Source organism: Trachurus trachurus, assembly GCF_905171665.1.
Source record: "Trachurus trachurus genome assembly, chromosome: 24".
NCBI classification, from domain to species: domain Eukaryota; kingdom Metazoa; phylum Chordata; class Actinopteri; order Carangiformes; family Carangidae; genus Trachurus; species Trachurus trachurus.
This window is the reverse complement of record NC_139910.1, coordinates 13034801-13048549: the sequence shown is the minus strand read 5'-3', so window position 1 is coordinate 13048549 and position 13749 is coordinate 13034801. Positions and strand designations below refer to the sequence as shown.

Below are 13749 nucleotides of genomic sequence, written 5' to 3'. Positions count from 1 at the left end.
GTATTTAATTTGTAATACCAACTGTATGGGTACAGCAATAAAAGGAGAAATGTAAGTGTACGTGTTCACCTCCATTTTAAAAACAATATATATAAGATTTGTCAAACAAAATGCTCATTGACTGAGAGCTCATATTCAGTAGGTAGTTTTTTTTTTACTACTGATAATTGAAGCTTTTCAATAGTAATCATATTACAACATGGGACATTCGGCAACAACAGGCAACTCTGCACTCATAAGAGCACCTGTTCATGTCACTGAATCAAATGGCAGCGACATCAAGACTTTGTGATCACAAACAATCTGTGCAAAAAATGACATTCAGTTCAGTGATGCTAAAGAAAAATGAAGCGACTGTCCAGGAGAGTTCAGTCCTGACAAAACTGGTGTCGTAAACTTGAGCAGCGACTGTCTGCAGCAACATCAGGACAGGGTCAAGAAGTCGACCTAAGAGTACATGGTCAGCTGGAGCCACTGCAGAGAGAGGAGGAGGAGAAAGATAAGAATAAAGGTTTACCTACAAATAATAGACTGATAAACTCTGAGTGATTAGAAATGTAAAAACCAGTACAGGGGAAAGATGTTATTATAAATTCTGCTTGTAGTTAAGTGGGTTTTATCTACAAGTATCAAGTTTCAAAATCTAACTTAATTGATGACTTATGTCCTGTTTCAGTGTTATGTTAACATGTTTTTGGATGAAGGGGCTTCTGATGCGCAGCTTCAAAGTAAAAGCTCAACAAAAACTGACCACAGCAAGTCAATAAATGGTTTTAGGAATATACATGTTTCTATTTATTTAATGCATTATCTAGTCTATGAAGCCCTTCATTACACCATATTTAAAAGCTTCCATCAGTGCATTTACCATTCACCTTTAATTTTCCTGTGATTAAAGTATAAAGAAGAGAGAGAATGTGTGAGTTACCTCCAGTACATTCAGTTTGATTAATCCATCTCCGTCTTTATCAAAGGCATTAAAAGCTCCTGCAAGAGACACAAGAAAAACTCTATACAAACCTTTTTTCATGTAACTGGGCTGAACCGTGTCTGATTTTTAGTGACATACAATACCAGACAGTCAAAATTTGAAAAAGCAAAAGTGCAGGTACTTACTGAACATGCCCTCTAGCCGCACAAAACAGCAGATGTAGCTGTCAAAGTCGATGTTGAGGTGTTCGTCGGCGTAGCGCATTGCTAAGATGTCGTATAACTGTTTGTTGAGGTGAAACCCTTCATGTGAAAAGGAGGAAACAGAAATTCATGCTTTTAGACATATCGTAGTTAAAGTTTTTTTTTATTAAGTTGTAGATAAAAGGATGTGAAGCTAGTGGTAAAAAAAAATGACGTGATTATTGAAATATAATATGCAGCTGCTCACCTGCATCATGAACGGCGTTCCTCATCTCAAAACTGCTGATAGAGGAGGATTTGTCTTTATCATAACGCTTGAAGATCAGCTGCAAACACAAAGACACTGACAGTCAGATCAGATGAAAGCTTGTATGTTTTTTGTAAAACTGAATATGAATATCAAAGTAAAACATGGCCAAATCCACCCGTACCTGCCACTCCTTGATCTTTTTCCACAAGTGCTTGAACTCTTGAAGGTTCAGCTTCCCTGTCCCGTCAGTCTGAGAAAAGCCAGTTAAGATATTTTCTTTTTTCTTTCTTTCTTTTTGAAATGTTTTCTACCATTTTAATTTCTCCAAGGAGTCCAGCTGTTTTCTTGGTCACTATGTGTCTTCCTTATTTCATTGCAATACGCACTGTTCTATGGGCATACAGTAGTTTGGTCTCAACACTGGTAGGAAACCAACAACCCCACCAAAACAAAAACGACCTATTTATTTTTAAATGCTGTAAACTGAATGGTTTCCTTATATCATTTGTATTTACACTGACATCAAGCTGATCAGGTTTATTTATTCATTTATTTCCATGTTTGTTTATCAGAATTTGATCTTTTTATTCACTCTTGTCTCTATTGATGAAACTCAGTTTAAATTGAGTTTAAATAAATAAACTTGGCTTTACTAAACTGAGTTTAACTTGAAACAGCGCAACAGATCTTGTCTTATTTTTGGATTAGGGTTGATTTATCTTAAAATTAGTTTTAATTAAAATACGATCAGAACTTAAACTTAGATTAATTAAACGTTGTTGGTGCAATTCAGCCTCAGTCAAACACTTTCATGGAAACGTCATGGAAACACCTGGAGGACAGATTATTATCAATTATCTAATAGCCTATAACTTCAACCCAAACTTAATGTATACAAGTTCATTCAAATATCAGGAGGGAAAATTTTGACTTGTTAATTAGGAAAAGTGGTCGGTGGTTCCACTGAAAGGATACATCCATCAAGGCGATCATACTCCGACACGTCTCGAGGCTGAAACCTTCTGTGGTTTTTATTTCACTGTCTGTGGAGGAGAAACAAGTCGGTGTGAGCGATCGATCACCACGTGACGCAGCCTTCAGCTACTGTCCCGCTCTTTTCATCGTGGGCCTACCAATATAATACATCCATGTGGCCTACTCACGTTTGGCGAGTACGTTCTTCATGACCGTCTTCAGTTCGTTGGCACAGATCTGCATGTCCTAATGGATGGAGGAGGAAAAGAGGCGTTTTATGTTAGCTTCATTTAAAAACACACACGTTCATACATCTGTGTTCATTCTCGCTGGCACTCACCTCGCCAGCAATTTTCTCGTAAATGGCCCTGAACTGTTTTTCCTCCTCAGTCTCCTCCTCGGGTTCCAACATTTTTCGCTGAGTAAGAGTTAAACAGAGTTATTAGGTCAAAAAATAAATACATTTAATTTAAATGTACCATTTGCATTTTTTAGATATAGTATAAGAACCGAACTAACTTACTAACTGAACTTGCATTACAGCTAGCCACAAGTACACTCAAAATGTTACATGCCGTTTATTGTTCTGTCTCAATAAATACATTAAGATGAATGTCAACAGACCTGTTTTGATCAATAATACTGTAAGAAGATGCCACAAATTTGTCATTTCAATTGATTGTTTTGTTTTCGAATGTTCAAGATGAATTTAAATCTATTAAATTGATCAAAATTTCAGAATTAGTTAGTTTTATAATGTAGAAATCTAATGCTTATGTGGTAAAACAGAGGTGTTAAGAGGCAGCTTTGACCAATAATATCCTGAATTGTAGGGTAGAAGTGTGGATTATCTATATAATTTTTTTTTTTCTATTTGGAAACATCAAACCTGTCTCGTTGGCTTAATAAATGCTCTCCCTTTCTGAAAACCAGTGTGCAAAGTTAAGATACTCCGGCCAAACCTCATTTGGAAAGCAAAAGAGTAGAGTTCATTAGTTCTTAGTTTGGTAAGAGGTGTGATCGCTGGACAGTTTAAATAAAAAAAATATTAGAAATCTTATTTTATGATTTTGTTTTGTCTGTTGTTTGGTCACTATGGGATGCATTTCCTCACAGAGCCAGAGGAGAGCAGCACAAGTCTGTACATATGAACAACCGGACCTTCACACACACCGAGGCCTTACAGGAAAACAGGTGCAGCTGAGCCGCTTGAGTTCATTTGGCCTCAAACTCAATTGTTTTATTCCCAGTGATGTTATTTGATCTGGTGGAGATTACATTACAGCGCCGTCAGTCTCCAGAAATTATGGCAGGGCAGAGGTCACAGTGTTGTGTGGCTGCAGACAGTGTTGATATTTTCGCTGCTAAATTATCATCTGTCTATACACAAGTCTGCTCCAGCAGGGGATTTACCTTTTTCTTCTTCTTTTCCCCCAGGATGCCGTCGTGCTCAATTTCCTTGTTGGCACGCGCTCTGTCTGACACAAATACAATAGGCTGGCATGTGGAGTAAGAGCAGTGGTTGGTAAGAGGAGAGAGAGGAGTTACAAAAGACAAACAGAAACAGAAAAAATAAGAGTTAATTTATAGTTATTCCACCGTTCATAATCTCTATATTCAATGATGGCACAAACTATAACTGCCAACATTGCTGAAAGATGACGAACAATGGGGACAGGCCAAGAGAGAGAGAGAGAAAGCCTAAGCCTAGAGTCTAAAAGCAAATCTACTTGTTCTACCGCCACATGCATGCTTTACCTTTCCTTTCGTATTCTTGTCTTGCTGATGGCCAATAAGACAAGGAAGGACAGAAGGATGAAATGAGATGAAACGGAGGAAAACACATGGATAGTCAAGCCTGTTAGTAACTCTTGTGTGGGGAAAAATTAAGTGAAGAAAAACTGGGACAAGACAGAAAGAGATGAAGAAGTTGACGAAATGATGTATATGTGAAGTTTCTTAAGGAAGTCCTGTGAGTTTACATGCATGGGTTCAACTTTTGTTAGGTGGCCGTTTTAACTTTTCTACCTTAACAAAGTAGTGTGTGTTTTCATTCAATTATTTCATTCCTTTGTTGTGGACTCTGATTGCCTACATGTCCATCAGAAATACCAAAACAAACGTTTCCTCATTTGTTTTTAACACGTTTAACATAATTTTGTAGAGACAGAGTTATTTTGAGTCATGTCACCCTTTGCACACAGTTATTATGATATATTTTGATCCCACTACTACTTCCTGGATGTTGCAAACCTGCGCTTGGCCAGAGTCGATGGTGCTCTCTGCTTCCCTGTGTGGAAAGAGAGGCCCATTAAGATTCCTGCTGTCAGCTCATAATGACCGTCATTATAAATGCTTTTCTATATTTGACAATTTCCCTGTAAACAATCCTCCAAAAATAGGTGATCCTCCTTACTCAGACGTGTTCCTCTTCTCTGAGAAGACCCTGAGGATGAACTCTCCGTCTTGATGCTGCTGGAAGGTCGTGGGGATGATGACGTACTCTCCCGGGGGCAGATGGAAACGTGCCGTTACCTCTCGTAGATTAATGTAGCTTTTACATTTCGCTTTGGAGGCCGTGTAGAGGAAGAAGTCCTTCTGCAGGTGCTGATTCTGTCCACGCATCTACAGATGGAAACAAACCAACAAACTGTGAGAGGGAATTTCCCAAAGGTGAATAAAGTTTCTTTCTATTAGTGCAAAAAATGTATAATGTAGGTTGCGCAGAAGTAATGTCCCAGTTTGTTGCTTCCATGTACATATTGTTTTCACTTTGGTGTAAAATGTTTTTAAGGTTTTGTTTTTGCACCTTGGTGCAAATACTATTTGCTTCTAAAGGTGTTATATAAATAAATTAACTTGAACTTGAACTAGTATAAGAAATACATGGATGATCGTTCAAATCAACAAGCATATATTTACCTTAACACAGCTAAAGTGTTGTAAACAATCAGAAATTTGTGTAGATTTTTGCATTAAAACTATTTTGATAATCAATTAAGTTTCAAATAAGTGAATTATATTCTTATAAATTTATATCTGTGGGACTACCAGACAAAATAAAGCAATTCTGCGACATCCTTTTGTATCCAGGAAGTATTTTGAGCATTTTTTTGTTGCTTATTTTCTGAAACTACACTACAAAGTACACTACATCAACCGATTCATTTATAAGAATATGGTTAAGTCGACCTAGAAGTTTTACAAAAGCTTGACCAGTGATATCACTACATGAGCTGAGAGTCACCACACACACACACACAACTCTGTGGAGATACAGATCAACACAGGGGAAACCTCCTTCTCCGAGATGGACATACCTCCTTTGGTACCTGGAGAGAAAACACAGAGAAGAAGTTCAGCCTCAGTGAGCACACATCACAGAGAAGACCACAGGGGTTCAGGGGGTTTGTGTGTTCACTACCTCGTAGATGGAAAACCCGATGGTGAGGAATTTGGCCCCCTGATGGCGCTGCATCCTCCGACCTTTCTGCATCAGAGCCACGACGACGGTGCAGGTCAACTTCTCGTCCTCTGGGTCGTCATCCTCCTCATAGAGCTGCAGCCGGTACTGAGGGTTCGTCCAAAACGTGTCTGTAAAACACAAAGTAAATCTGCACGTTGCCATAATATGATAGAAGGCTAATGGAAAAATACTTAAAAGGAGTTTGACCGGGGATATTTAAGGTATAAAAGCTCAAATAAAAGCAGAGAATAAACCCACTGTACCTGGGAAGTTCCTGCAGCCGCCGGCAGAGCTCCCTCTCACCCACCGACCCTGATTCACCGACACCGACCAGGTATGTCTTTCGTCACCCTGGAGCGTGTCGGGGGTCAAGTTGCACATCTCCAGCTTAGTGTAGTACTTCTTGAAATCGTCGAAACACATCCTGGAGGGGGAAAACCAAAAGGGAAGTTTGTAGAAAGAAATGCTTTCTGGTTTTAGAAAAATCCCCAGTGGTTAAAATAAATTGATTTCATGGTTCAGTGTTTGGTTGACCACAGAGGAGAACAAGTCAACACTTGGAGTTACGACTCACCAGAACTCACTCGTCTCAACGGTCTGTTTCTGGAGGTTCGTCTTGTCTCCGACGGAAATGGTCGACCATTCCTTTGAACTGTGGAAAGATACAAAAACACATTAATAAAATCATATTGATATCCTGTATGTTCACCACAGCATGACGAATCCAAATACATGAAGTTTAATTTGGCCACGTAGCAGGAAAAGTGCAAATGTGTTTTCATTTTTGTCTGAACATATCACAGCTCTGTCAAGTCATGGGTCCATCACAATGCTGAATTACATGCACATGTGAAGCCTAAGTTGTTTTTTGACTGATGATGAGGTTAAGTTGGAATGGTTTTTCAGAGAAGAGGTCTTTACTAGAGCTACTTTTAATAAAAAGTGTTGAAAGAATGAATTATTGGTTTGAATTCTACTTGAAATGTGCATATCAATGTGGTTTGGTTTGGTTTGGTTTGGTTTGTACTCTGCTGATTACTGTATGTTTGCTGGCTATGTGAAATCTGTGTCTTGTAAGCCCTTATAGGCTGGGCACTTTAATTGGTGTATGACACATAAATAAAATAACATTCATTCATTGTTAAAAGACTTGGTCTGGTCCAGGTCACATCTTACTTTGCGCACCACGGCCCCTTCCACAGCACCCAGCCCCAGGGATTGCGCAGGCGAATCAGATGTAATTTGGTGTCCTTATCAACCTCATTACACTGAAAAAAAAACAAGGCCTCAATTGCATTATTGTCAAAAAACACCTAAATACATCTACATTTACAGAAACTGGGCGAGTAACTATACAATACCTCTTCCAGGCCTGTGATGGAGTAGGCGTGACCTCTGACCAGCCCCTGCTCGATCCTAGTCTCCATTTCACTGGCTGAAAAAGCCTGAGAGATTAAAAACACGTGTCACAGCAAAACACAGACAGGATTTTGAGACAACACATATGGCAAAAACACAATTTGAAAGCATTGAAAGAGTCCTGAAACTGATATGCGTGAGGAAACTATGGATGTAACTTATTTATAATTCACATCTATATGCACCTGTCCTGTCTCCTCTACTCACATCTATGGAGCAGCCCATCAGCGAGCCTCTCTCCAGCGCCTTCCTCATGATTTTGTAGAGCTCTTTTGGCGCCTCGTCCAAATCAAAGAATTCAGTGACTCCTCCTGTGAAATCCTCCATGGCCTCCAGGGTGTTCCCCCCCTTCAAGGCCTCGTAAGACCCGTGCAACCTACATGGAAGGACGGAGCCGGAGGAGGCTGTGTGTTATTGATAGTATGAACTTTATGAAGAGACTCGGTTCAGTATTGGTGCTTAAATCATGGGAACTGCCAGGCAGGGAGGTGAGAGGTCGAAGGTTTCATGGGTTTGACATTATTTAAAAGTAAGAGAGGACTAATATCAAAACAATCAAACCACCTGAGATGTTTTCAGACACTAAAGCAGGAACATTAAATTATTAAATAGTGCAAGATAGTGTGAGTGCGTGTATGTGAGTGATAGATTTATAAAGGGATTGTGCAATAAGAACCAACGATGGTATCGGGAAGTGCAATAGAATAATCGGAGTGCAATCAAATAATCAGTGCAATAGAATTAATGAGATGCTATATGGGTACATGTGCAATAGGAAGAGCGTGTGCAAGAGTGCAAAAGAAGAGAGTGTGTGTGTTGGTGCAGGGCTGTGAGATTTCTGTGAGATTTCTTTATTAGATGTTTCTGTGCTCATATGAATCTATGCCATATGTAAACAGACTTTTTTTTCTTCCTCTGTGTGTGTTTTGTGATGTGCTATATGTGAATATGTGACATTGTCTTGTGTCCAAAACAAATGTCTCCTAAGGGAAACAATAAAAGCAACTAATTAACTAACATAAACCTCAGGTCCAAACTCAGAGGCAAAACTTTTTAGCAAAATCTGGGCCCGACTGAATGAGCAGATGGGAGGACGTTGGTAAGATGCTGCTCACTTTGCATAAGCTTTTTCCAAGAGAGCGCTCCAGAACTCGTTCTGTCTGAAAGATTTGGTGAACACCAGCTGGTTTTTACAAGTGGGAATCCGGTCGTCCACAACCACATCGACCCATTCGCCATAACGCCAGAACTGAAAATAAGAAGACAAAACCGTGGAGAACAGTAATGACACAGTGAAGAACCAAATCATAGGTGTACATTAGATGTTTTAACCAATTTCTATGTAATATAACCTGATGTGTATACTGAATACCACACAAGAAACATTCCCCTTTGATAACATAAAAGTATGTAGGAAATATCACGAGTGAAATGGAAAAACTCTTCATTTATCTCTTTCTTTTTATATCCTCAAATCAAATCTGAGTTGTGTTGGTTATTCAAGAGTCGCTGCATCAAAACAGCAATATGATTCTGTAGTGAAAGTGCGTGAAAGTTAATCTGCTCGTTGCACAATCTGTCAGCTGTTTAATTTAAGACCTGGAAATGGAAGATGCCGGCGTAGTTCTCGGTGAAGCTCTGATCCGGAGGAATGACTCTGTAGAGTAACTTCTCGTTGAGCGTCAGGCAGGCGATGGCAGCGAGCAGCCAGCAGTCACCTGTCAGGAGCAGATACATGAGCTACGAAAGCAGAAACCGCACATTAAAGCCACATAACTGCAGGTGTCACTGATGGGGTAAATGGTCATGACCTCATCAAAGCTGCTTCTGCTTGTAAAAAATAATCTCAAGTGAAAGCACAACTTTTTATAACATCCATAAATTTCAAGAAACCCCTGCATTTTCTTTTTTTTACTTTTTACTTTTTTTTAATCATGATTTAACATTAATAACTTTCTCGTCTTGTTAACAGGTAGGTAACAAAACCAGTTCAATGCTGACACAATGAGGGAAAATATAAGAAAGTAAAGCAGGGGGAAAAGTTCACATTCACATCTACGTATGTTCCCTTTAATATTTCTGCCAGGGTTGTGTGAATTAATATTTTGAAACTGTTCAAAAGCAGAAATGGTTGAAATATTACCCAATTCTCCTTGACAGATGTCAGTCCTCTTGGCTCCATCTATGATGAACTCTGGGTTTTCGCAAATTTCCTGTCATATATAAAAAGAAGAGTATTAGGGGGCTTTTTCTCAGCATGTTGCAAAATACACTCCATGTGCCACCGTTTTTTGTTTTTTTTCTCTCACACTGGAGGCCACACAAGTTGTAGTACTTGATTTTAAATGTCTCTAACAAGAAAAATGCCCTTCTTTACCCCATTTGAATGACCTGAAGGCAGCATATACTACTCTTTAGTGTTGTATTAATGGGTCAACAGACTGATCAGGTGCATGCTTGACAAAATCTGTATGGAATTTAATTTAATGAATGACCCTTCTCCTTTTAATGGATAATAATAATAATAAGTAATAAACATTCTTGTTTTATTAAGCCATATTCTTGTGGTCTCTGAAAATAATTGATATCTCAAACACTAGAGTTCATAATAATCAATATTTAAACTTTAAAATCTGTGTACAAAATCTACCTCTGACATGATTGACAGTATGAGGACTTAACCCTGAAACTGAAAGCAAGTTGGAGAAAGTTCCCAGGCCGGGGTGAACCTGTGACCGCCGAGCCCCCTCTGCATTCGCTGCATATTTATGAAGAGGCAGCTGTTTGGGGGCGGCGGGTCACGACCCCTTAGTCATCTGGACAAGTGATAATGCTGTGCTGAATGTGGAGAAGCACTCACCTCATAACTACGTGTCTCTGTAACAGCAGCGTGACTGACAGCCTCTGGGATCATAAAGGAAACTGGAACTTATACCAACATATTCCCCAGTCGCCTGACGTCATGGATAAGTTTATACTGGTTTGGTGAAACATTATTCCTATTTCTGAGCACATATTGTTGCTTGTAATTAAAGGATTTCATGTTAAAGGATTAAACGGGCTTCCCAGCCTGTGCATTTGAATCCCTCTCACCCATTTAGGTCTCTACAAACAATTCTCAAGCAAAAACCAACATTTTCTAAATCCCTTGAGATGTTGCAAGAAAATCCTTGACAGCCCAGGCAGAAACCCAGTTGTCTGGTGTTACAGAATAATAACACCAGGTCTCAGTTTGTTTAGGGGATTCACAGTGACACGATTCCCGTCATCATACGACTAACTGTAAGCCGTGAAAAAGCAGCCTCATGATCCAAATTTAGAGCAGAGCCCACTGCTGACACCTCGATGGGATTCATGTATCACTAATCTCTGCTGAGTGTCTGAAGCTGCATTCATCATCTGCCATGACAATCACACCTCAGTTGCACTTTCTACAAAACAGAAACCTTAAATTTTAATAATTTGTATACTCTACTGTATACTATACTGTTTGTAGATCTGTTTAATGTTGATATTGTACAGTTAATATGGAAATAGATACTCATTCTATCATAAAATAATCATACTTACCAATAATCAAATTAAACTGTGGGTGATTCATTCTCATGTTTAAAAGATAGTTCAACATTTTGGCAAATTGGCCCATTGCCATAATCCCTATAGTTTTAGCAGTAGGTTCGTTACCTTTAATTGTCGGTGCAAGCTATTTTTAGAACGGCGGAGCAGAGCTGCGAGCTGCTCAGAGCTACACTACGGAGGCTAATGGGATTTCTTGGTTCCCCTCATCAAACTCATCAAAAACACAATCCAACAACTCCAAGACGCTCTCGTAGACAAGTTGTGACCTGCACGTTCACCACGCTATGAGATAATAACAGAACGTTATGAGGCAGAGTTGTTTCCGCAGGCAAATGCAGAGACTGCTTGCTGAAAAACTGTCCCCGACAGGAACGCACATCAGTGGTTTTGCATTAATTTATACCTCGAAAACAACTCCGTGGCAATGGGCCAATTTTCCAAAATGTTGAACTATCCCTTTAAGATGTTCATGTCAGTGAAAGCAGCGGTTGAAAGTTACTAATTATGAGTTGTTTGTAGGTACTTTACTTGTGCGTTTTGATTTAATGTCAATAGAAAAGCCTGAACATGTGTGGAAATATGCTTTGAGAATTAAATGATAGACCTATTAAGTTGACGAAGCTACAGCCACAAGACAGTTGTTTTATCTTAAGCTAAGATAAGCTACACATAAAGACTGGAAATGGGTCGAAATAGCTACTAATTAACAGGTTGTATCATTTGTATAATCTGTTGATTAGCTGTTACCGCCGGTTTAGTTACAAATTAAACCATTAACAAGAGCTAAAATAATATTTAAAGCTATTTCACTGCTGCTATCCAACTTGATGCATCAATAATAATAACCCAAGCATCCCTATAAAATATCCTAATATATACCAGTACATATGATATGATGTCACAGTTGGAGAGCTTACTTTGCAGTATGAACGCAGTGTTTGCATTTCTGTCTATTAGTGTTACACATATGTGCTGCAGGGGGGTAACATTACTTGAACATGTGTCTTCTGCCAAATGTCCTGGTATCAGAACCATCTGGAAAACAACCAAACCCAAGCTGCAGGTCATAAAATAAACATAAAAGCCTGAAGCCAACACACCGAGCTGCCACTATGTTTCCCAGCAGTGTCAAGAAAGTCAGCTGTTTGTGACTGTAGAAGGTGGTAACCCAGAGCTATGCCATTCAGCCACATCAACCTGACACCACATAAATGTGCTGTGGAGTAAGTGATGAGATACACTGAGCGTCTCGAGAAGAGCTTTTTAAGAGCCACTTTCACCATTAACTGCAACTTATACCCACAGTAAAGAGGATGTGAGTGACAAAAGACCATCAACTCACCGAGGGGCGTTTCCACTCAAACTTCATCGCAGGTTTTTGGCTGTAGAAGAGTGAGGACTCATCTGCGGGGAACAGAGGGTCTTCAAACAAAACGTTCTTCTTTACGTATTTGTCTCGCAGCTCCAAAAAAGTCTTGAGACGCTTGGCATCCTTGACTGCCTCGTTTCTGCTCAGGATAGCAGAGTAGATTGAGTTCGACCCAGTAGGAGAGTAGTCAGATTTGTCGTCAGGCTCAAAGGATGCTTCGGTTTCATAAAGCACCTTCACCTGTATCTCCTCCACAACAGGTACTTTCCCTGTATTGTCCCCCATGTTATCAGTGCCAGCCGCAGCCTTTGACATTCCCGTTTCAGAGGGCAGCTTGTGAAGTGGCGTCCTTCCCTTTTTTGTGTGTGCAGAAACAGAGAGTGAACTTGCAAAACAACCCAAAGAAACTTCCTGTGTTTCCTCCCTGACTCTGCTGATCACTTTAAGTTCCTTTTTTAAAATACTGTCTGTCACAGCTTGTGGACTGTTCCTAACCAACAGCCTCTCGCACCAGCACCCACACGGTCACTGTTTAGTCCCTGGGCCTAAATATAGGCCTCTTTAAAGGAGGGGAGGAGGCTTCTTGGAGAGAGACCCTGATCATGTCCCAATAGTTTCAGTTCACAGTGTGGTGCTCAGTGGGACTGTCCACAATCTGTCATGAGTGCAACACTGCAGTGGGAGTGGTAGATCAGACCACACAACAAGTACGGTCATGCATGTTTGCCTGACCATGTTTGCATGTTTGCATTGCTATAAAAAAATAAAGCTTGTAGTCAGCACTACAAATCAGACAGTTTCATATCTATTTTATTCATTATAACTTTAATAATTTCCATAAAAATGTCTAGAAATTCACGACACAAAGAGGTTTAAATTCAGTGATTATGCACTAAATGTGTTCTTGTGTAATGTTTTTGCAAACACATTGTCTGTTTAAAGGTGTTAAATAGAATACAATATATAGCCTATAAATAGAAAAACATAGGCCTTTAAAAGCGTTTACTTGGTGATTTTCTTTTGGGTTTGGGTAGGGTTATGCTGCAGCCATTACTTTTACAGTCGGTCTACAATCGTGCCCACAGCCTGGGATTTAACATCAGTTATGTTGACACCTAGTGGTCAGATAAACGACTCGACATCTACTTCCGTGTCTAATGGTTTGGTAAAGATGACAAAACAGACCAATCATTATAATTCAGTGCTCAATTGGCCCGGCCCCTTGTCAATCTACGACTCTACCAAAGAAGAAAAAGGAGGGGACTGAGCAGAGGGTTGCCAGGTTTGAAGAAAACCCGTCTTCTTATGTTATTTTTTAAAGGGACGTTGAAGATGGTATTATTAGACTGTCTTTTGTATTATGTGGTGTTGATGATAACTACATGAGATAAAATGTATGAATGAATTAAGAAATATTTTAAGTAAATAATATTTGTGGCAATTCGAAATTCTGACACAATTTCAACAACGTATGTTTTATGTCTATAACAACTCGTACATATTATCCTACGATGTTGTGACAATAATCTGTTATTCTGAGCTCATAATATAGCCTAC

General features: G+C 39.4%; 1 protein-coding gene across 1 annotated transcript; it reads right to left on the bottom strand.

Annotated features, from left to right (window-relative positions):
• Positions 1 to 128: 128 nt before the first annotated feature.
• Positions 129 to 12813, bottom strand: capn3b (calpain 3b). Its single transcript, XM_084001243.1, has 22 exons — positions 12166 to 12813; positions 9388 to 9457; positions 8844 to 8962; positions 8360 to 8493; positions 7452 to 7620; positions 7187 to 7270; positions 7002 to 7093; positions 6400 to 6477; positions 6089 to 6249; positions 5784 to 5953; positions 5680 to 5691; positions 4776 to 4984; positions 4613 to 4649; positions 3773 to 3856; positions 2700 to 2777; positions 2548 to 2605; positions 2360 to 2427; positions 1566 to 1634; positions 1382 to 1460; positions 1117 to 1233; positions 929 to 987; positions 129 to 474 (listed from the first exon to the last, which is right to left on the bottom strand). The coding sequence occupies exons 1-22, from the start codon at positions 12505 to 12507 to the stop codon at positions 448 to 450; spliced, it is 2316 nt and encodes a 771-aa protein (XP_083857369.1). The 5' UTR covers positions 12508 to 12813; the 3' UTR covers positions 129 to 447.
• Positions 12814 to 13749: the final 936 nt, after the last annotated feature.